The following is a 24909-nucleotide window of genomic DNA, read 5'->3' as shown; positions in this document are numbered from 1 at the left end:
TTCCCGCCTCCAGGTCCGGGATACGCCCCAACATACGCCTCATGAAGTTTGCATCATCCCAGTTTGGGGCGTATACGTTCACCAGAACCACCGCCTCCCCTTGCAGTCTGCCACTCACCATCACGTATCTACTACCCCCACTGTCCGCCACTCTGGTCTTTGCCTCAAACAGTACCCGTTTCCCCACTAAAATAGCCACCCCCCTATGCTTCGCATCTAAACCCAAATGAAACACCTGCCCCACCCATCCTTTACGTAGTCTGACCTGGTCAGTCAGTTTCAGATGCGTCTCCTGCAACATAGCCACATCTGCCTTTAATTTCTTTAGGTGTGCGAGTACCCGTACCCTTTTAATCGGCCCATTCAGCCCTCTCACGTTCCACGTGATCAGCCGGGTTGGGGGGCTCTTTACCCCCCCCCCCCCTTGTCAACTAGCCATCCCCCTTTTTAACCCAGCTCCTCACCCGGTTCCCACGTACCCGTATATCCCACCGACGGTGCCCTCCCGTCTCGACCACCCCGCCCCATAACAGCTCCCCCTTCCCCTTAGCAGCAGCAACCCAGTTAACTCCCCGCCCCCTCCGCTAGATCCCCCTCTAGCGTAGTTACACCCCCCATGTTGCTCCCAGAAGTCAGCGAACTCTGGCTGACCTCGGCTTCCCCGTTTGCCCTCGGCCCCTCACTGTGCGAGGCCCCCTCCTTCCTGCGCCCCTGTTCCCGCCATAATTACCATAGCGCGGGAGCAAAGCCCGTGTTTCCCACTCGGCCCCGCCCCTAATGGCGCAGTTCCCTTCTCCTTCCCCTTTCCTTCCCACCGCCGCCCACAGTTCCTCATCCTCTCCCCCCCCCCAAACGAGGGGAAGAGAGAAAAGTTACAGAATTTAAAAATAAACAAATTGAAAAATCATCCCCCCCTTCCCCTTCCTCGCCCCACATAATCACCCCACCACTTTATCCCAGAAGCTCTTTCTCTCGCCAGACTATTCCAGCTTCTCGTCCACAATGAATGCCTACGCCTCTTCTGCCGTCTCAAAGTAGTGGTGCTTCCCTTGGTGTGTGACCCACAGTCTCGCCTGTTGCAACATTCCAAATCTAACCTTCTTTTTGTGAAGCACCACCTTAGCCCGATTGAAACTTGCCCTCCTTCTCGCCACCTCTGCACTCCAATCCTGGTATACGGGGATCACCGCGTTCTTCCACCTACAGTTCCGAGTTTTCTTCGCCCATCTTAGGACCATCTCTCTGTCGTTGTAGCGGTGAAACCTCACCACTATAGCTCGAGGTATTTCTCCAGCCTTTGGTCTTCGCGCCAGAACTCGATAAGCTCCCTCCACCTCCAAAGGGCCCGTCGGGGCCTCCGATCCCATTAGCGAGTGAAGCATCGTGCTCATATATGCCCCGACGTCTGCCCCCTCTGCGCCTTCGGGAAGACCCAGGACTCTTAAATTCTTCCTCCTCGAATTATTCTCCAGGGCTTCCAACCTCTCCACACACCTTTTGTGCTGTGCCTCATGTGTCTCTGTCTTCACCACCAGGCCCTGTATTTCATCTTCCTTTTCAGCAGCCTTTGCCTTCACGACCCGAAGCTCCAGCTCCTGGGTCCTCTGCGCCTCCTTTAGCCCTTCAATCGCCTGTAGCATCGGGGCCAACACCACCTTCTTCAGCTCTTCCACGCAGCGCCGCAGAAACTCTTGTTGCTCCGGGCCCCATACCAAACGGCCACCTTCCGACGCCATCTTGCTTCGAGCTTCCCTTCCTTGCCGCTGCTCCAAAGGATCCCCTGCAATCCGGCCGCTATCCTCTCCTTTTTCCATATATATCCGGGGGGATTCCCTTCTATTTCACCGCACAGTGATTTTGGCCATTAAAAATTGCCGTTGGGGCTCCTATCAAGAGCCCAAAAGTCCGTTCCAACGGGAGCTGCCGAAACGTGCGACTTAGCTGGTCATCGCCGCATCCGGAAGTCGAAATAATGATAAGTTGAAAGCAGCAAAGTATTAAAAATGGCATTTTAGTAGCCCTTGGGATAATTTCAATAAACAGCTATTGCAACTGCTGGCCCAAATATTTTTCAACTCACTGGTACAAGTACCTTTTTTAAAATTAGCAGGCTGGTGATTAAAATAACTTCACAGTTTGAGATTTTATTTAAACCTCTCACTGATAAAAGAAGGTTTTTTTAAAAAAAAATTAAAGGGCTTGGAATTTAAATAACCTGTCAGCCCTTCAGACCTTTTCTGCCTTTTGAGAGCTTCTATGGCTACTCAAACTTTGGAGCTCCCACACTGTGGGTTAAGGTCCCTTCTACAGTGAAAATGGGGTCATTACGGAGTTCAAATGGCCTCAAGTTTTGTTCTCCACATGTGTGAATGACACCCCACCTCTTTCCCCTACTGGTGAAAATGGGATCAGTTGGAAATGGGGAGGGACTTCTAAATTTAGGTTCCGCCACCTTTAAAGGTCTGCGGAGTCTCCACAACTCCACACAAATCCGCCCATGGAGAGGGATTTGGATTACTTACTGAGCTGGCTAAAGAAATAGCAAATTAAATTCAGCACAAGGGCAAAAATATGGAATATAACTATTCTGCACATTTGATTAACAATTCAAAATGGACTTATAGCCTAGTATCTCCAGTGTATAAACATAACAGGAAATAGAATGGGGAACTCACATGACGCATTTGAAGCAAACAATATAGATGCTTTTTAGGGAGCGGGAAATAGGTAGATTTACAGGAGAAGAGCTGGGAAGTGGCTTGAATGGAGTACAAACATGGAATGGTTTAACCAAATGGCCGGTTCCTGTGCCATTCAGCCAATGTAACTAGGTGCAGGAGTAGGCCACATGGCCCCATAAACCCGTTCTGTCATTCAATAAAATTATGGCTGGGCTGATCTTGGCCTCATCTTCACTGTCCTGCCTGTTCCCCATAATCCTCGACTCTCATAGTCCCAAGAATTTCTCCTTCTCAGTCTTAAATATATCTAATGATATAGGTGGCGAAATCTAGAGATTCATGAACCTCAAAGAAGAAATTCCTCCTCACCATCATCTTAAATGGAAGACTTCATTTTCAGAAGCAACATCTCTTAGTTCCTGATTACCCTATGAGGAGAAACATTCTCTCATTATCTACCCTCTGAAGGTCCCTTAGAATTTTAAGTATCAATAAGGTTACCTCTAATTTTTCCAAACTAAGTATAGGCCCAACCTGCTTAACTGTTTCTCATATGACAACTCCCCATCCCAGGGATAAACCTAGTGAACTTTCCCTGAACAGGCTCCAATGCAAGTACACCCCTCCTTAACATGAGACCAAAACTGTACACAGTGCACAAGGAGAGGTCTCAGCAATATCCTGTAAAGTTATAGCAAGACTTTCCCATTCTTATACCCATCCACCTTGCAATAAATGTAATTTGCCTTCCTAATTACTTGCAGTACCTGCATGCTAACCTTTTATGATTCATGTACTTTAATGTTCTGTAGTCATTCGCCATTTAAATATTTTGATTTTCTATTCTTCCCACCAAAATGAATAACCTCACATTATACTCCATCTGCCATTATTTCCCCCTTTCATGTAACCCATGTCCCTTTGCAGACTCTGTGTCTTCCTCACAATTTGCTTCCCCACCTACCTCTGTATCACCAGCAAAGTTAGTTCTGTCTCTTCATCCAAGTCATTATATGGGTTGTTAAATGTTGAGGCCCCAGCACTGATCCCTATAGCGCCTCATTAGTTACAGTTTGCCAGTCTGAAATGATCCATTTATCCTGACTCTGTTCGCTGTTACTTAACCAACCCTTTATTTAAGATGCACAGATTCAGAAACAGGTCATGATCTTCGCAAACACTGGCATTGCAGTGCCTGTAAGGGAGGCGAGCCACCAGTCAAGATTGCAGTAGGCACAGATGGTCTCTCTTGTGAAGCACAGTCATAGAATCATAGAATAATAGAATTTACAGTGCAGAAGGCTATTCGGCCCATCGAGTCTGCACCGGCCCTTGGAACGAGCACCCTACTCAAGCCCACACCTCCACCCTATCCCTGTAACTCCACTCAACCTTTTTGGCTACTGAGGGCAATTTAGCATGACCAATCCACCTAACCTGCACATCTTTGGACTGTGGGAGGAAACCCACGCAGGCACGGGTAGAACGTGCAAACTCCGCACAGACAGTGGCCCAAGCCAGGAATCAAACCTGGGACCCTGGAGCTTTGAAGCAACTGTGTTAACACCGTGCTACTGTGCTGCCCACAGTCATGAACAGGTTCCTGTATCAGCTAAAGGTAGGAATGGAACCTTCATTTCCACGTTTCACAATTTCAGCCAAACATTTCTTTGTTGTTTTATTTTCAAATTGTTTTGCAAGCTTGTGAATCTCTTCATTCATCGACTCTAGTGAGTTCAGTTGTGTTTGTTTTGGGGCAGCACAGCGGTTAGTACTGTGGCTTCACAGCGCCAGGGTCCCAGGTTCGATTCCCTTCTGGGCCACTGTCTGTGCGGAGTCTGCACATTCTCCCCGTGTCTGCGTGAGTTTCCTCCGGGTGCTCCGGTTTCCTCTCACAGTCCAAAGACGTGCAGGTTAGGTGGATTTGACATGCTAAATTGCCTTAGTGTCCCAAAAAAGTTAGGAGGGGTTATTGGGTTACGTGGGTAGGGTGGAAGTGAGGGCTTAAAGTGGGTCGTGCAGACTCGATGGGCCAAATGGCCTCCTTCTGCACTGTATGTTCTATTTTCAGAGTTATCTACGAGATTTTTATACACAATTAACAACTTCACCTGGCATTCAGTTCCTTTCGGAGTCTTTCTTCCATGATCACTGACTTTTCTGCTTTTACAGTCTATATTTGTTCTTCCACACTACGCATCTCGGGCTGAATTCGGCACTGTCGAGGTGCTCCATTTTTTGGCAACCCGGGGGTTTCCCGACAGTGTGGGGCTGCCCACAATGGGAAACCCCATTGACCAGCCGGCGAAATGGAGAATACCGACAGCGTGCTGAACCAGAAATCTGGCGCGGCGGGACGGAGAAACGCGAACCTCATCTTTTATTTTCTTCAGATTGGATTGAAGTTAAATAATTTCATTGCTCTTTTCAAGATGAAGTTCCAACAAACTCATCTACTGCACGTGAAAGTTGGTTCTCGACATGGACCAGTTTTTCCTTCGCAGAGCCTGATTCATGTGTGCGATCCCCCAAGCTCACATTCTTTAATTTTATTTCTGCTAATTGTATCGGAGACTCTTCTTCGTGAGAACTTCTGTTTTCTCTGCAATTCCTCCTCGAGCAGCGGAAGCACGTACAGCCGCAGAGCTGCGGCAATTAGGAGGAAGGCCAACATTGTTGGTTGACTTTCAACATCCATTGTCTGCAGGGGGTGGAAGGGCGGCATGTTAGCATGGTGCGTACACTCATGCCCAACCAGGTCCACTGGGCTACACGATAGCTCCGGTTCGCACTGCGAACTCTGCCCCCACATGTTCCACCCCCCCCTAACCCTGCACCCCTGGCTCTGTCGATGCCCGGCACAGTGGGGATCTCTGGTCCTGGCGCCCACCCATGATGCCAGGGGGTACCATTGGCTGGCACTAGCCTTGCCAGTGGTACGCTCCGTGGCCCCCTCCCGGCACCCCCGTAGGGGCTACTGTGGGTGTTGTCCTGGGAGGGCCACCAGCAGATGGTGGCCGGGTGGTGGGGGTATGGCGGAGGGTGGGATGCGAAGGTGGTGGCACCCATACGGCCGGTGTATCGCTGCAAAACCAGGGGCCAAGGTGGGCGTTTAGTGGGGTGCGCAGTGGAAGATGAGGAGAATTTTTTTAACATAAAAATTTGTGGGTTTTACGATCTGGAATTCACTGCCTGAAAATGTAGTGGAAGCAGATCCAATAGGAAATATTTGATGGGTTATGGGGATAGAGCAGAGGACTAATTAAATAAAAGCAAAATACAGCGTGTGGCGGAAATCTGAATAATAATAATCTTTACTGTCACAAGTTGGCTGACGTTAACACTGCAATGAAGTTACTGTGAAAAGCCCCTAGTCGCCACATTCTGGCTCCTGTTTGGGTACACGGAGGGAAAATTCAGAATGTCCAAATTACCTAACAGCAAGTCTTTGGGGACTTGTGGGAGGAAACTGGAGCACCCGGAGGAAACGCACGCAGACACGGGGAGAACGTGCAGACTCCGCACTGACAGTGACCCAAGCCGGGAATCGAACCTGGGATCCTGCCGATGTGAGGCAACAGTGCTAACCACTGTGCTCCGTGAAGTAAAAACAGAAAATGCAGAAAAAAACCAGCAGGTCTGGCAGCATGTGTGGAGAGAGTAAATGTTTTGAGTCCGTATGTCTTTTCAGAGTGGGACTAATTGGTTAGCTCTTTGATAGACCTGGTGTGAGCATATGGCGTGGGCAGCACGGTAGCATTGTGGATAGCACAATTGCTTCACAGCTCCAGGGTCCCAGGTTCGATTCCCGGCTGGGTCACTGTCTGTGTGGAGTCTGCACGTTCTCCCCGTGTGTGCGTGGGTTTTCTCCGGGTGCTCCGGTTTCCTCCCACAGTCCAAAGATGTGCAGGTTAGGTGGATTGGCCATGCTAAATTGCCCTTCGTGTCCAAAATTGCCCTTAGTGTTGGGTGGGGTTACTGGGTTATGGGGATAGGGTGGAGGTGTGGGCTTGGGTAGGGTGCTCTTTCAAAGAGCCGGTGCAGACTCGATGGGCCGAATGGCCTCCTTCTGCACTGTAAATTCTCTGAAAATTAATGAAAATATCAGACCAAATAGCTTCCATCTGTGCTGTAAGATAAGGTGTGGACAGTAAATGCAGGCCTTCCCAGTGAAATCCATATTCTGAGAATTAATTAACAAAGCAGCTCAAGGAACAGCAAGTACCCAGATGTTTGTTCCCTTGTGGGATACAAACAGGATTCTTGAAATAAATTTACAAAATGTTCATTTGACAGTTTGGACTGTTTCACCAATTGAATGGACTGGTTGGCTCCACTGGGTGTTTCAATCAGTTCGCTTTCCTAGGGAGAACACAGGCCAGAGAAATTGCTACCACGTTGTAGTCTCAACCTCTCACATGTGCTTCCTCGCTATGCCCAGAATCTTGTCATCTGCTACTCTGCACATCTGTAACAATGGCACTAGATTATTGTGCTTCATTGATTTAGGCCTCTTCTATCAGCCCTACAACTGAAAAAGTACATTTAAATCCCTAAAAAGTAGTAGCAACTTATCAATACGTCAACCAATCAACAACTAACCATGTAGGAACTTTTATACACCTACATTGAATCCTGTAGCTCTGCTATAATAGAGCTACAAAGCAGACCCAGTATTTACCCAAAACTTCACTTACCAAAGACAAAGTTATCTGGTCTGAAGAGGTGTCCAAAGGGTCCAGAACGAACAGAGTCCATCGTACTAGGTTCCAGGTCCACAAGAATAGCACGAGGCACAAATTTGCCACCTGTTCAGAAGTAGTTTTTAAAAAAATAGATAAATACAAATAGTAGAAAGCACCTGAAGAACGTTGAGATGAAGATTGGTACCTGTGGCCTCATTGTAGTAGACATTGATCCTCTCCAGTTGAAGGTCACTCTCTCCACGGTAGGTTCCCGTAGGGTCAACACCATGTTCATCACTGATGACTTCCCAGAACTAAAGAAATAGGTCATCAGTGCATATGTAGGACACAAGTCAGTAGGACACTGGTTCATTATATTTTTTATATTACTTGATCAGTGTTACAAAGCCACAACTCAGAGTGTGGACAATGGCAAACCCTTAATCCAGTCCCCTGCCTGCTCCAAAAACAATTCAAATTGAATCGAATTCATGGTCCCCACAAGAGACACATACCAGATCCAGGCTTTACACCTGACCTCAAGCTCATCTTAGCTTGCACAATTGTTCTTGGAGGAAGAAAAGCTCTTTACTGCCAAAGACGTACTTGAAATGTTGTTTGAGGTATAAATATTGGCTAGGACACTGGAGATACAAACATGCTCTTGTTTGACGTAGTGTCATGAGATCTTTTACATCCACCTGCGAGGGTCTCTGCTTAATGTCTTAACCGAAAGTTGGCATTCCTGCCAATGCAGCACTCCCTCAGCAGTACATTGGAATGTCAGCTTTGACATTTGCGCTCATGTTCTGGAATGGGACTTGAACCCGACCATATGACAAAGAGGCGGCTGTGCAACCAACTGAGCCACAGTTATCACTCAACAGGATTCTATGTCTACTCACAATGTCTCTTTTGAAAGATTGCTTTGCCCTTAGTTGCTTTCTATTAAAGTTTTCAGTGTGAGAAATGGTCTTCAGTGATCTGTGTGAATGACAGATAATCAGTGTGGCCAGTCATAACCCAGAATGTACTATTTAACTGATAGAACAGGACAGAATCCTTCAGTTCTGAGAAACAATTTCTGTGAGCAATATCAGATACCACAAAACAAGCATCCGTGCTGGAGAACTCTTCTTTGTTCCAGATTGTGATTTATCCACGAATGACGTCTGGCAGCCTTGCTGAACACACTCTCTCCTAGTTAGAAGCCCCTGTATTTGCTTGGGGATCCTTTCACTAAGTCTAGTTCAAATTCTATACAAAGCCGAAAAACCCATTTTATGCCTTAGTTTATCACATTTGTTCTTTGGAAAACATTTATAAATTTGTGAAATATACAGAAAAAATAGGAGTATATCACTGAAGAGCACAATGTTGAAAAGATGATACAATGATTGTTCTTCAAATGACAACATTCTCTACACAATAGAACTAGTTTGGTATCATTATTTTAAATGCTTTCATATGGAAGTCATTGACAAGGCCAGCATTTATTGACTTCGAGAAGGTGGTGGTGAGCTGACGTTTGAACTGGTGAAGTCCAGGTATACCCACAGTGCTGTTTGGTAGGATCATAAGAAATAACAGCAGGAGTAACGAGTTCCAGGATTTTGGTCCAGCAATAATAAAAGAATGACAATATACTTCCCAGTGATTTTGGTGTGTGTCTTGGAGTGGAACTTCATAGAATTTACAGTGCAGAAGGAGGCCATTCGGCCCATCGAGTCTGCATCGGCTCTTGGAAAGAGCACCCTACCCAAGGTCAACACCTCCACCCTATCCCCATAACCAGTAACCCCACCCAACACTAAGGGCAATTTATCATGGCCAATCCACCTAACCTGCACATCTTTGGACTGTGGGAGGAAACCAGAGCACCCGGAGGAAACCCACGCACACACGGGGAGGATGTGCAGACTCCGCACAGACAGTGACCGAAGCCGGAATCGAACTTGGGACCCTGGTGCTGTGAAGCAATTGTGCTATCCCCAATGCTCCCAGCTCGCAGTGGAACCCATCAAGTGTTTTGCGTTGCGGTACTGCGTTCATGAGCTGCTCACTCACACAATAAATGATCACATCCATCCTTGGATCGAGTCTTTTCTCAGACAGAATCCTTTTAATTTTATAGAGAAGCAAGTAACTATCATTTACAATGGTCATCTTCATACTGACATTAACAATAAAGAAGGTACGGTAAAAATTGGGCTGAGGTCAGGATGCCGATGTTGGATTAATTTACCATCCTGACTGTTCGGAGCCTGACACCATTTGGAAGTGTGAATCAATTAAGGGTCAGAATGTGTGCTCGATGTTCAATTAAGGATTGGTGGCTGGTTCCCAAGGCTGAACGGTCAATAGGGGGCTTTCCAGCAATGGCACGTCAGTAGTTCTAGGTGTGAGTTGTCGATGTAGGTCAGGAGTGAGAGAAGGCGCTGTGACCTTTTTCAGGCCTAGTCATTCAACAATAATCTTTTTGCTTATTTTGCTCCCATGTACTCATCTGGTATTCATTTGAAAGCATCAAAGCTATTTGGCTCAATTGCTTTCTACAATAGCAAGTTTCTTTTGCTAACTACTTTCAGAATAAAGAAGTTTCTCCTTATTTCGCAAATGGATTTATTAGTAATTATCTAATATTTATGACCCCTAGTTTTGGATTCTCCATAAGTAAAAACATTCTCTCTGTAATCTACCCTGTCTAATACATTCACTCATATTTTTTTCCCCACAACTCTATCAGTGAACAGGCTTCTGTCAGTATAATTATAGAATCTCTACAGTGCAGAAGGAGGCCATTTGGCCTATTGAGTCAGCACCGACCCTTTGAAAGAACACCCCACCCACTCCCCCGCCCTATCCTTGCAACCACACCTAACCGTTGGACCCTAGGGGCAATTCAGCATGGAAACCTGCATATTTTTGGACTGTGGGAGGAAACCGGAGCACCCAGAGGAAATCCATGCAGACATGGGGAGAATGTACCACAGTCACCCAAGATTGGAATTGAACCTGCGTCCCTGGCGCTGTGAGGCAGCAGTGCTAGCCACTGCGCTCCTGTGCTGCCCCAATAATCTTTCCTAATAGCTGTAATGTCTTGGTTCTGGTACTTGTCATGATATACATCAGCATATCATGGTGCAATCACACACACACTGACACACTGATGGACATACAGTAGGACCAACCAGCATACACAACATCGCAGCCAATCACCAATGAGAGCACACGCACTATAAAGACAAGGGACACCAGAGTTCCCGCTCATTCTAGCAGCAGCCAGCTCAGAGCACAGAGCTCACAGCCTGCCTCTCAGACATTCACCATGTGCTGAGTGCCTCACCTAGATAGTGATAGGACAGGGTCCACAGATAAGCTGGTAATGCACGTACCCAAGCTTACAGTATGTTATTACAGTTGAGTTGTTAATAAAATAGAGTTACACCATCTCCAGCCGTGTTGACCTGTTTGTAGACCAGAACACCCAACACGACAGTACTATAGTTATTTTTTCCACTTTCTATGTTCTTTCTATAGTGTGGAGAGTAAAACTTTGCACCTTACTCTAGGTGCTGCCTGACCGAGTCCTACTTCATCACTTTTGAATTCTACAATCCTTTGAAACAAATCTCATTTACATTTTGAATTGCTTTATTGACCTACAATGCTGCTGTTATTAATTCCTTCACTTGTATCCTTTTTCCATCAGAATAGAAAGTAGCAAATATAACCGCTCCATTCAAGAAGGGGGAGAGGCAGAAAACAGGAAATTTTAGGCCAGTTACTTTGACGTCTGCCATTGGGAAGGTGTTTGAATCAGCCATATAGGTTGTTATAGCTGGGCACTTAAGAGAATCCCCAGATAATCAGGAAGAATCAGCATGGTTTTGTGAAAGGGAAATTTATTGGATTTTTTTGTGGGAGTATCATATGCTATGGATAAACGGGAGCCTGCTGATGTGCTGTACTTGGATTTCCAGAAGGCATTTGAGAAGGTGCCACATCAAAGGCTATTGTGAAAATAGAAGCTCATGGTGCAGGCAGAAAACAGAGAATATGCACAAAAGTGGTTTTTTCCAATTTGCAGGATGTGACAAGTGGGGTCCTGCAGGGGTTCATGCCGGGGCCTCAACTTTTTACAATTTAATATGGTAGCTAAATTTGCAGATTACACCATGATAGATAGGAATGTAGGTTGAGAAGAGGACATGAGGAGGTTGCGACCTTGGCTTTGAAGCACAGGGAGTGGACCACCACCTTCTGGGTCTGTGCCACATCAACCTCTCCCTCTGTGTCTGTGCCATGTTGGCCAGCACCTGGGCAATGCCTTTGATGCTCTCAGCCATGGCTTGCTATGACTGGACCAAGCTCATAAGCGCCACTGCACTCTCCAGATGGCTCTGGCACATAGTTGTCTGTAAGAGTGCAGCCATTTCCTGGGCCTCGGCCACCACCTGCACAGATTGCCCCAGGCCTTGGACATGCTGATCCATAGCCAAAACGTTCACTGCCAAGACCACCACCGCAGGAGCCACCTGTGTGTGTTGGTCTGGGTGGCACGCATGGCCGGCACCACCTCCTGCTCCTGCACGAGGCTGGACTCCATCACTTGGGCGGCATGATAGCACAGCGGTTCGCACTGTTGCTTCACAGCTCCAGGGTCCCAAGTTTGATTCCCGGCTTGGGTCACTGTCTGTGTGAAGTCTGCACGTTCTCCGTGGGTTTCCTCCGGGTGCTCCGGTTTCCTCCCATAGTCCAAAGATGTGCAGGTTAGGTGGATTGGTCATGCTAAATTGCCCGTAGTGTCCAAAAGGTTAGGTGGGTGTTACGGGGAGAATGGTCCCTTAGTGCAGTTCTTCGGGGTGCCACCTTCTTAGCTGGAGTGTGTTTATATGCGGCTGCAGCATGTTAGGCTGTCGAGTGCTAATCCTGACCCCTGCGAATCACACGCCGGTGTGTGTTGGAATTGCACTAGTTCCACGTCGTACGGTGCTGGCCCATTAACATGTCCTGAAATGCTCCGGCGCCTCTATCGTGACTGTAGAACTCCCGTGATTCAGTCCCGGCATCAGCACTTAGTCTCTGAAACGGAGAATCCCGCCTGACAATGGGGTTGGTTTAGCACAGTGGGCTAAACAGCTGGGTTGTAATGCAGAACAAGGCAGCAGCACGGGTTCAATTCCCGTACCGGCCTCCCCGAACTGGCGCTGGAATGTGGTGACTAGGGGCTTTTCACAGTCACTTCATTGAAGCCTACTTGTGACAATAAGCGATTATTATCTTTAGATGTAATTGGATATAATCATTTAGTTAGTTTTCCTTTCATGCACATGTAATCCAGTAATCCTTACTAATGCAAAGTTAAGACTAACTGCTGAAGATATTAAACCCCATCCTCCTCATTGGACGAGGCCTGGCGTTCATCCTTCCCCTCCTCAAGTTCTGACAGTTCTTTCTGCGTATTTCCATTTCTCTGTGTCCTGCAGTGCGATGGTTTACTTATTTACCATTACTCCAGATTTAAAGTACTTTGAGCCTCCTTCACCATCTATACCAAATTAATAATATTTCCTAACACTTCCCCGATTTCACTGTCTACTGAACTTTTGTTTGTATATTTGTTGGATATTTCCATGTTTAATACATCCTTGCTAAAAGCAGCAGATATCAATAGATTGCTAACTGGTTTATTGAAAAATCATCATGGCAGCATGTGCCAAATTGTGATGAGCTGCACATAAATTATAATTAACATAGTTATAAATGTGGTGATATGCCTGCAGATAATATTACATGTACTCAGCAGAGTGACCTCCCACCAGCAGGTGGCTATGTACTCAGCAGTGTGACCCGCACCAGCAGGTGGCATCAGATATATATCAGGTGAGATCCTGCTACCAGCAGAAGATTGTAAGGCCGACATGAGGACAGTCGTACATAAGGATAGTTCCAGGAGAGTCTAATTATCTAAAGATAATTGCTTAATGCATTGGACTGCCTGCCAGGAAACTTTCAGAACATGTCGGGATAGCATGGTGGATTCCATTTGTGCAGCTTCTCGAACATGACATCTCTAACCTACCATTAGCCATTTCAGCTGAAATCAGGGTGTTGGGAGCAGTATGTGGATCTCATGAAGGAACAAAGTTGAAAAACCTAGATCCCAGAAGGTGCACTGAACAGAGAAAAAAAAAGATTGGTGAGCAGAGGACTGGGCAGTCAGAGTTGCTGCTTGTAAACAGGCAGTATTGGATGGCTCAATGGACCCTTTGGAAAACATGGAAACACAAGCAGCATGTAGGTGTGATTCAAGGATTCAAGCCTTGAATGGCAGCAGAGTAGGAAGGCAGAGAGTTGATTTGCAGTGTGTTCAATATTCCATCTATTACTGCTTATTCTTATGACTGAATTGGTGGCTACATTATTTGATTTTCAGAGAAAAATATCCAACTCAGGAAGCATATCTAATTGCACAATTACATTATAGAAAACTGTTAGGGAGGCCATTAAAATGTAACTTTAAATTGATAAATCTCAATCAGGAAAAATGATTGAAGGCTACCCGCCTTTATCGATGGTATGACTGCAACCAGAGGAGGAGCTGCGTGGACTATGTTTGTGTTGTCTCAAGTATAGAAGGTTAAGGGTATGATGTTTTAGAGAGAGAAACAATTTACTCTGATGGGGGGGGGGGGGGGGGGGGGGGGGGTACAGAACAAAGGAATCCAAGCTTAAAATTAGAATTAGACCGTTCCAGGGTGATGTCAGGGAGCAACTGTTCAAAGGGCTTAGGAAATCTCGCCCTCCAAAAAAGGCTATTGAGTTTAGGAGGTCAACTGTAAAATTCAAAAGGTAAATTGATATTTTTGTTATGAAAGACTATAAATGGATGTAGGAGCAAAGCTAGGTCAATGGAAACAAATCAGCCATATTCTAATTGAGTAGCTGAACAGATCCATAGGCGTGAACGGCCTACTCCTGTTCCGATTTTCCTCAGATCCACCATAGGATAGAGGCAATCTTCAGCGTAATCAATGGCAACAAGCACTTTACGTGGAAGACTCTACCATGCTGTACTATAATGGCTGCTTTGAGGTACTGAATACTGGATTAAAAACTGTGTAATGAATTGACAACACATATTACAAGAAACAGACATTACAAGCCCAACTGGTGAGTGCTGGTATTTATACGCCATACAAACACCGTACCATCTCACCACATCAGCATGTCCTTTTTTTAATATAAATTTAGAGTACCCAATTCATTTTTTCCAATTAAGGGGCAATTTAGCATGGTCAATCCACCTACCCTGCACATCTTTGGGTTGTGGGGGGCGAAACCCACGCAAACACGGGGAAAATGTGTAAACTCCACACGGACAGTGTCCCAGAGCTGGGATTGAACCTGGGACCTCGGCGCCGTGAGGCAGCAGTGCTAACCACTGTGCCACCGTGCTGCCCCCAGCATGTCCTTCTATACAATTCTCCCTCATGTACTTACACATAGCTTTATCTTAAAGACAGCTATAAACTTTATCTTAAGTCTCCTTGGAGAGTAAGTTCCACATTCTAGCTATTCTCCGGGTGAAGAAGTTCTTTACTAAATATGCTTTTTGCATATAGTTCTCGGAATCAAGTGAAAACATATTTTCTATATCTATCCTCTCAAATCCTTTCAGAATTTGAAAGACCTTTATCACATCAATCTTCCTTCTCTTCTGCAGAGAAAAGTGACCTAGCCTGTTCAGTCATTCCTGACAGTTATAATGTCTCAGGTTCTACTTTGATCCAGGTAGATCTTTTCTATAAATAAAAGAAAAATATTGCGGATGGTGGAAGTCTGAAATAAAACAGAAAATGGTGGATAAAATTAGCAGGCGTGGCAGCATATATGGAGAGAGAAACAGTGGGCACAATTCTCTGGAAAATTTTCTAAGTGTGGTAGCAAGCGGGAATTGCCGCGAGCTTCCCAGAGCTCGGCCCAGTGAGGTCAGCAACGCAATTCAATGTTAATGGTCCACTTAATGAGGGCTCACGGGCTTCTCGCCGCTAATAACAGCTCGGCAGCTGATTCGCCGGGACCGCACTCGCTAGTCCCCCACTAACTAGATCGAGTAGCACTTACTCGGCCAACACCAGCCAGTTCCCAACAATGACGCAGAGGAGACCAGCCCCAAGATTCGGGGATGCTGACCTGGGAAGGCTCCTGCACATGGTGGAGGCCAGGAGGGATGTCCTGTTCCCTCGAAGGACCCGGAGGATGAGCCACAAGACAGCCACTGCTGCCTGACATGAGATGGCGGCTGCCGTAAGCTCATGTAGCATGACCAAGAGGACTGGCCAGCAGTGCAGGAAGGTCAACGACCGGACAGCACGGGTGAGCAGGCACCAACGCCGCTCCCCCCCACCTGAGACCCTTCCACCCCCACCAACTCTCCAAGCGAACCCCCAGCCCACCCCGCCTTCACACCCCCTCTCCCACCGCCGTGAACCAGGCGTGTGGCTAATGATGACCCCTCTGTCTCTGCAGGAAAAGCTCTCACAATCAGCAGGAGAGGGCCCAGACTGGCGGTGGGATGCTGGACATAAGAATTCTCACCTCATTCGAGGAGCGGGCCCTGGAGGTGATTGGGGTGGCCGAGAACAAATTGGTCAGCAACGCGGAGGCTGGCAGATGCCGCCGAGGTGAGGAACCACCGGGCTCACAACTGAGTAGTGATTGCCTTACTGACTGATCCATCCCTCCCACTGAACGCATGTTCTCCCGCAGGTCCTCCAGCTGACAGCCCATCCCAGGTGGCCCCCTCTCCTGGCTCCGAGGAGAACACCTGAGAGGAGAGCTCCGAGGATTCCACCGTGGTCGCGGCAGAGCGGTCATTCCCACTCCCCACCAGCGCAGATACACACATCTCGTGGGACATGTTAATGGACAAGCTTCTGGGGCAAAATCTGGTGAGCACCACACCACTGATGATGTACATCAGGTGGAGGCAGGAACCCCCAGGTGAGACAGCAGTCGGAGGTCTGCTGGATTCCAGGACCCAGCTCGGTCCCAGCCTGAAGTGGAAGTGGGTTACCCGGAGCTAATGGAGACGATGGGGAGCGGCCGGGTTGTTCAGAGGAAGATGTCAGTGTCGCTCTATCAGATCCATAGCAGCTTGGAGGAGTTCCAGAAACTACACGCGCAGGAGATGGCGCCAGCAATGAGTGGCACCGAGACCAACACTGCTATGGAGGCGACCACAGTGGAGAGCCTGGTGCACAATGTCGGCACCATGAGTGAAGGTGTCCAAGGCGTAGTGCAGTCGGTGACAGCTATGGCGGAGGGCCTAGGCAGAATAACCGCTTCGCTGGGGGTTGTCACCCAGCACCAGGCTGACCTTGATGAGATTCTGCAGGACATGTCCTGCTCTCAGATGGACTTGGCTGAGGCGCTGCGGAGCTTGTCCCAGTCACTGAGGGTATGGACACCATGGTGCAGACCATGGGGAACCGTCAGGGCTGGCAGAGCCAGATGTTGCAGGGGCAGCCAGGACTCGAGTCAGCTGGCCCTCCATCTCAAGGTGGACCCTAGGGCCTTGATCGGGAGGAGGGGGCGCTGAATGCCAGGCCGGACCAGTCCCATGGAGTGGAGACGGTGGGCACCAGCTCCCCTAAGTTCCACCTCTCTGATGAGGCCGCATCTCGAGGTCAACACATGGGTCAGGGCGGCACGGCTGTGCATGTGCTGCTGAGAAGTGAGCAGGGGCCTCCAGCCCCAGAGGACGCCTGCCAGGGGCACCAAAGGCAATGGAATGAGGTAGGCAGCTGGCAGCATCCACATCAGATTTGGTTCCTGGGGAAACACCTAGACGTTGTGGTAGAGTTAGGAAGTCCAAGCATGTTGAGGATCTCGGAGGGCACTGAATGAGGTAGTTGGGGAGGGGTTGGTGCGGCACCATCGGGAGTGGGGTATTGTACAGCACATTAAACACCTTTTTGCACAACCATTATGATGCCTTTGTCACTTTCTTCCACAATGCATACCGACCTCCAGACCCTTTGCCCATCTCTCCAGGCATCCCTCCCCTCCCCGTGGCACTCACCTACCCTCCAGCCATTGGCATGTCCCCTGGGTGTTTGAATGTTGCGTGTGTGGTGTTGCATTCCGCATTGTTCAAGCATAGCGCCCAGTCATGAAGGTGTGATTAGGATGCTAAGCAATGACTCCTACATGCTACAAGGCCTGCCCACCCAAAGGAATCCACTGCATGATTCCTCAGCAGTCGGTGGAGGGGGTATGGGTGATCGGTGGGGCAGATGGGCAGGGCCCTGGGTGTCCCCGGAACTGATATGCACGATCCAGGAGTTGGCATGATGGTGCCGCGAGCAGTTGCCCCCGCGACCCACCCCTACGGAGCTTCCCCCCCCCCCACTCCCCCTCCCGCACCGAGCACTGGGATGGCATCCCCGGGCTCTTTGCCTGTCAGCAAAGATGGCTACTCACCTCCTTGGATCCCCACAGAAGCCCTTTTGCCAGGTTCACGTTTTTCAAAAGGAGTACTAATCGGCGCCAGTGTGAGCACTTGCTGGGGAGGTCGCTGAATGACGGGAGGTCGTTGGACATGGGGTTGCTCTCGTTGATTGTATGGAAATGGGGCTTAAGTGGTGATAATTGGTTTCTCGCCATGCTACGGTGAGATCCCGATTTCGCCTATGGGAGTTACATCAGAAACTGTTTGGCGCCCGGCGCGGATCGCGTTTTTGGCGTCTCCCGTTATTCACTGGCCTCGTTGTATTCTTGCTCAAGCATAACGAGGCCAGAGAATCGCGTCCAGTGTTAACGTTTCGCGTCCACAAGACTCTTCTACAGAATCTTTTCTGTACTTTCTCCAATACTTTTTTATCTCAAAGGGATCTTGCCAAATTAAGTTTTAAAATATTCAGGCAGCATGCAGTCGGGTAAAGCCCCGGGGCCGGATGGATACCCGGTGGGGTTTTATAAAAAGTTCTCCGAGACAGTGGGGCCAGTGCTGGTCAGGGTGTTCAACGAGGCAAGAGACAGAGGGGTCTTACCCCCGCGATGTCGCAGGCCACTATCTTGCTTATACTGAAACGGGATAAGGACTCGGAGGCATGTGGGTCCTATAGGCCGATCTCTTTGATTAACGCAGACGCTAAGTTACTGGCCAAGATCTTGCCATCTAGAATTGAGGGCTGTGTACCGGACGCGATTGCGGAGGACCAAACCGGGTTCGTAAAGGGCAGGCAACTGGTGACCAATCTAAAGAGGCTGCTCAATGTGATTATGATGCCCCCGGAGAGCAGGGAGGCAGAGGGAGTGGTAGCAATGGATGTCGAAAAGGCTTTCGACCGGGTTGAGTGGGACTATTTATGGGAGGTGCTGGGACGTTTTGGGTTCGGAGTGGGATTCATTGACTGGGTTAGGCTGCTATATCAGGCCCCAGAGGCTAGTGTGAGGACGAACAGGACGACATCTGACTACTTCAGACTGCACCACGGGACTAGACACCCGCTGGCAATTTCTCTGAGAGCTTCAAGGGACTGGAAAGGGCTGGTCTGGGAGTAAGGGGGGGGGGAGGGAGAGAGTGGAACATAAAGTCTCGTTATATGCGGATGACCTGCTGTTATACGCGTCAGACCCAATGGCGGGGATGGACGGAATCATGGAAACCCTGAGGGAATTTGGTTGGTTCTCAGGGTATAAATTGAACATGGCAAAGAGCGAGATGTGGGTAGTGCAGGCGAGAGGTCAGGAGAATAGGCTGAGGGGGCTGCCGTTCAGGCAGGTAGGAGAAAGCTTCAGATATTTAGGGATACAAGTAGCACGAGACTGGGGTAAGTTGCATAAGCTAAACTTGTCCCTGTTGGTAAAGCAAGTGAGGGACGAGTTCCGGAGATGGGATGCGCTCCCGCTGTCATTGGCAGGGACAGTGCAGACGGTGAAGATGTCAATTCACCCGAGATTCTTGTTCATATTTCAGTGACTCCCCATTTTCATTCCGCGGTCCTTCTTTAAGAGGCTAGATAAAATTATCCTGTGATTTGTTTGGGCAGGAAAGTCCCCACGGGTGAGGAAGGCGATGCTCGAGAGGAACTGAGGGGATGGGTGGCAGGCGTTGCCGAACTTTAGCAACTACTACTGGGCAGCTAACATAGCCATGGTAAGGAAATGGATGGTGGGTGCGGGGTCGGTTTGGAAGCGGATGGAGGCTGCTTCGTGCAGGGGCACCAGTGTGGCAGCCTTGATTACGGCGCCTCTGCCGCCGGCACGATACTCCACCAGCCCTATAGTGGCGGCGGCTCTACGGATCTGGGGCCAGTGGAGGAGGCAGATAGGGGAAGTGAGAGCATCGGTTTGGTCCCCAATCTGCGGTAACCACAGATTTGCCCCGGGGAATATTGACGGTTGGTTCCAATTATGGCGGATGGTGGGGATTGAGAGGATGGGCGATCTGTTCCTGGAAGGGAGCTTCCCGAGCACGAGGGTGTTGGAGGAGAAGTTCGGGCTGGCAAGAGGGAATGATTTCAGGTACTTGCAGGTGCGGGATTTCGTACGCAGATTGGTACCATCCTTCCCACGCCTTCCACCAGGGGGGATCCAGGACAGGGTAGTTTCCAGAGGAGAGGTGGGAGAGTCTCTGACATTTATAAAGAATTAATGGGAGCCGAGGAGGCACAGACTGAAGAACTGAAGTTTAAGTGGGAGGAGGAGCTCGGGGGAGAAGGGACAGCATATAGGCAGCCGCTTTGAGTAGAGTAAACACGACCGCAACATGCGCCAGGCTCAGTCTGATCCAATTCAAGGTCGTACATCGGGCCCACATGACGGTGGCCCGGATGAGCAAATTCTTTGGGCTGGAGGACAAATGTGCTAATGTGCCGGAGGACCAGCGAACCATGTACACATGTTCTGGGCGTGTCCTAAACTAAGAGGGTACGGGCAGGGATTTGCGGACGTCATGTTTATACCACCAAAAAGGACGTTTATACCAACAAAAAGGAAGGATGGTTTATACCAACAAAAAGGAAGGACGGTAGAAAGAGGGAAAATCGACCGTGGATACCTAAGGAAATAAAGGAGAGTATCAAATTGAAGGAAAAAGCATACAAAGTAGCAAAGATTAGTGGGAGACGAGAGGACTGGGAAATCTTTAGGGGGCAACAGAAAGCTACTAAAAAAGCTATAAAGAGTAAGATAGATTGTGAGAGTAAACTTGCTCAGAATATAAAAACAGATAGTAAAAGTTTCTACAAATATATAAAACAAAAAAGAGTGGCTAAGGTAAATATTGGTCCTTTAGAGGATGAGAAGGGAGTTTTAATAATGAGAGATGAGGAAATGGCTGAGGAACTGAACAGGATTTTTGGGTCGGTCTTCACAGTAGAAGACACAAATAACATGCCAGTGACTGATGGAAATGAGGCTATGACAGGTGAGGACCTTGAGATGAGTGTTATCACTAAGGAGGTAGTGATAGGCAAGCTAATGGGGCTGAAGGTAGACAGGTCTCCTGGCCCTGATGGAATGCATCCCAGAGTGCTAAAAGAGATGGCTAAGGAAATTGCAAATGCACTAGTGATAATTTACCAAAATTCACTAGACTCTGGGGTGGTCCCGGCGGATTGGAAATTAGCAAACATGACACCACTGTTTAAAAAAGGAGGTAGGCAGAAAGCGGGTAATTATAGGCCAGTGAGCTTAACTTCGGTAGTAGGGAAGATGCTGGAATCCATCATCAAGGAAGAAATAGCGAGGCATCTGGATGGAAATTGTCTCATTGGGCAGACGCAGCATGGGTTCATAAAGGGCAGGTCGTGCCTAACTAATTGAGTGGAATTTTGAGGACATTACCAGTGCGGTAGATAACGGGGAGCCAATGGATGTGGTATATCTGGAATTCCAGAAAGCCTTTGACAAGGTGCCACACAAAAGGTTGCTGCATAAGATAAGCATGGAATTAAGGGGAAAGTAGTAGCATGGATAGAGGATTGGTTAATTAATAGAAAGCAAAGAGTGGGGATTAATGGGTGTTTCTCTGGTTGACAATCAGTAGCTAGTGATGTCCCTCAGGGATCAGTGTTGGGCCCACAACTGTTCACAATTTACATAGATGATTTGGAGTCGGGGACCAAGGGCAATGTGTCCAAGTTTGCAGACGACACTAAGATAAGTGGTAAAGCAAAAAGTGCAGAGGATACTGGAAGTCTGCAGAGGGATTTGGATAGGCTAAGTGAATGGGCTAGGGTCTGGCAGATGGAATACAATGTTGACAAATGTGAGGTTATCCATTTTGGTAGGAATAGGGATTATTACTTAAATGATAAAATATTAAAATATGCTGCTGTGCAGAGAGACCTGGGTGTGCTAGTGCATGAGTCGCAAAAAGTTGGTTTACAGGTGCAACAGGTGATTAAGAAGGCAAATGGAATTTTGTCCTTCGTTGCTGGAGGGATGGAGTTTAAGACTAGGGAGGCTATGCTGCAATTGTATAAGATGTTAGTGAGGCCACACCTGGAGTATTGTGTTCAGTTTTGGTCTCCTTACTTGAGAAAGGATGTACTGGCACTGGAGGGTGTGCAGAGGAGTTTCACTAGCTTAATCCCAGAGCTGAAGGGGTTGGATTACGAGGAGAGGTTCTGGGACTGTACTCGTTGGAATTTGGAAGGATGAGGGGGGATCTTATAGAAACATATGAAATTATGAAGGGAATAGATAGGATAGATGAGGGCAGGTTGTTTCCACTGGCGGGTGAAAGCAGAACTAGGGGGGCATAGCCTCAAAATAAGGGGAAGTAGATTTAGGACTGAGTTTAGGAGGAACTTCTTCACCCAAAGGGTTGTGAATCTATGGAATTCCTTGCCCAGTGAAACAGTAGAGGCTCCTTCATTAAATGTTTTAAATGTTTTTAAGATAAAGATAGATAGTTTTTTGAAGAATAAAGGGATTAAGGGTTATGGTGTTCGGGCCGGAAAGTGGAGCTGCGTCCACAAAAGATCAGCCATGATCTCACTGAATGGTGGAGCAGGCTCGAGGGGCCAGATGGCCTACTCCTGATTCTAGTTCTTATGTCCCGGGTATTGAAAACTAGGGTAGCAATGAGTCCTGAGGTGGCATTTTGGGGATTTCAGAGGACCCGGGAGTCCAGGAGGTGAAAGAGGCCGACATCTTGGCCTTTGCTTCCCTGATAGCCCGGCGACGAATACTGTTGGCATGGAGGAACTCAAAGCCCCTGAAATCTGAAGTATGGCTTTCGGACATGGTGAGCTTTCTCGGGCTGGAGAAAATTAAGTTCGCCTTGAGAGGATCGCTGTCAGCGTTTGCCCGGAGGTGGCAGCCATTCGTTGACTTCTTCGCGGAGAATTAATCAGCAGGGGAGGGGGGTTTAGGGTAGCGTAGAGTAGGGGGTTGCTTAGGCAGGTTCTTGCGAGGGGGAGCCAATGCTTGCATTATGTCTTATTTGCTTTTTGTACACTACGGTATAATGTTGCTGTTTTATATGCCAAAAATACCTCAATAAAATTGTTTATTAAAAAAAAAATATTCAGGCAGATAGCATGTGAGTTCAGGTCAAGTTTGAAGTCTGGGGTGAGCTTATGCCTATCTGCATTGATCAACAGAGCTACAACTGCAACAAGGAGAGACCAACCATGTGGAAAGCAGGAACCATAAATATTAAAAATAGTCTTCCACACTTAGAAGTGGGGGATTCTCCAGTCTGCCAGCCGTATTTTGTGGCGCGGCGCACCCCCGTCGGCAATGGGATTCTCCATTCCCGCAGCCGGCTAATGAGGCCATTGTGGCCACCCATGCTGTCGGGAAACCCGCGGGCGTGGGTGCTCTGCCTGCGGACCAGAGGATCCTGCCGACGGAGAATTCCGCTATCTTTTCTCCTGGAGAAAAAAAATAGATGATAAAATGGGGGGGAAAATGGTAAAATAAAACCTTTAATAGTAAATTCAATAAATGTAAAAAGTTACAGTAACTTTCTGAAAATAAGGATGCATCTTTTCCCGTGAACGTAAAACTATAATAAGTGCTACTGGCTCTAGTCATATTTGATGGCTATTGTGATGTGCATATATCTTTAAGGAATCATATATTAAGCTACTGTCAATCATTACACATCCCAACAGGCTATGATGTCCTATGACTTGTAGGCAGTCAGCAGACAGCAAAGTAGAGATCAAATGTACCATAGCTTGCCTCTTATCTGTATAGTCTTACCTTTAAATAAACTTCAGTGTATGATTGGTGTGTACCATCGAAGAGAAGAACATAACAATGGCATACTGATATATAAATCCACCTCTGAACTAAAATTACATATTTGCATAATTTCATAAGTATCTGCGTTAGTTGTTTAGCACATTATTCTTCCAATAGTTCTTGTCCAGAATGGTCGTGTTTCAGGCAGACTCAATATTTTTATTGAATGTTTCACAGTCAATGCTGGGAGCAACATCCTATTGCTCTCAGTCCACCACTCAACAGAACTGCAAAGACTTCAATCCCATTCTTTTCTTGGCTTCTAAACTTCAATTCAGCTCTTCTATTAGTTCTGCTCCTCTCGACTTTTCATTTGTTCCAAGGCGATGGCGGATTCTTTTCGCAACAATTGCTCTTGAATGAATTGTCGTCTTCCACAATCGTTCTCGGCTCCTGTCCTGCCTCATAAGCAGCCTGTTCATCTGATTATTAAGGAAGACTGTGCGAAGACACCATCTTGCAAAACGAAAAGCCAAATGAAAGAGGTTGATGTCTCAGGATTTGTATTATGATGAACAAAAGATCCACAGAAACACATACTAGAGTACAATGCACCATTTCAAAATTACTATTAAATCACTTAAAAAAAATTATTTCTGGTCAGATCCAACCACTCAAGATGTAAAGTTGTCTATAATTAGAAAAATCAAAAGTAGATAGTTAATTCAATAAAATATAAACCAAGAAAGAACAAGGGAGTTATAAATGGCACTTAATTACATCTGGAGTGCTCTGCAGTCATAGAATGTCTTGAAATGCAGTAGGCAAACATCACAATCCAACGAACAGCAAACAAAAAACCCAGAACTAGTGGGAACCATTCTGACTTACATTGATGTTACTTGGTCAAAATCCTGGAACTCTGCCTAAGAGCCCTGTGTGTGTATCCATACAAAGAACAAAGAAAAATTACAGCACAGGAACAGGCCCTTCAGCCCTCCAAGCCTGCGCCGATCCAGATCCTCTATCTAAAACTGTTGCCTATTTTCTAAGGGTCTGTATCCCTCAGCTCCCTGCCCATTCATGTATCTGTCTAGATACATCTTAAATGACGCTATCGTGCCCGCCTCTACCACCTCCGCCGGCAATGCGTTCCAAGCACCCACCACCCTCTGCGTAAAGAACTTTCCACGCATATCTCCCTTAAACTTTTCCCCTCTCACCTTGAACTCGTGACCCCTAGTACCATATGGACTGCAGTGAGAAGACTGTTCACCATCACCTTCTCATGGGCAATAAATGATGACCTTTCCAGGAATGCTAACATC

General features: G+C 47.5%; 1 protein-coding gene across 2 annotated transcripts in view; it reads right to left on the bottom strand.

Moving 5' to 3' along the window:
- LOC140399058 (tubulin beta-4B chain-like) overlaps positions 1-24909 on the bottom strand; it is a 39707-nt gene that overhangs the window by 7947 nt on the left and 6851 nt on the right. The window contains exons 2-4 of one of the 2 annotated variants that reach the window (XM_072488153.1): positions 8272-8350; positions 7572-7680; positions 7379-7489 (exon numbers count right to left, since the gene is read on the bottom strand). In XM_072488153.1, coding sequence (XP_072344254.1) covers positions 7379-7439 — 61 coding nt within the window. In that variant the 5' untranslated portion in view covers positions 7440-7489; positions 7572-7680; positions 8272-8350. The remainder of the gene's footprint in view (positions 1-7378; positions 7490-7571; positions 7681-8271; positions 8351-24909) is intronic. The other variant, XM_072488152.1, reaches the window with a different exon arrangement.

The sequence above is a fragment of the Scyliorhinus torazame genome, chromosome 22, assembly GCF_047496885.1.
Source record: "Scyliorhinus torazame isolate Kashiwa2021f chromosome 22, sScyTor2.1, whole genome shotgun sequence".
In the NCBI taxonomy this organism is placed as follows: domain Eukaryota; kingdom Metazoa; phylum Chordata; class Chondrichthyes; order Carcharhiniformes; family Scyliorhinidae; genus Scyliorhinus; species Scyliorhinus torazame.
Note: the sequence above shows the minus strand (reverse complement) of the source record. Positions and strands in the feature narration are given on the sequence as shown.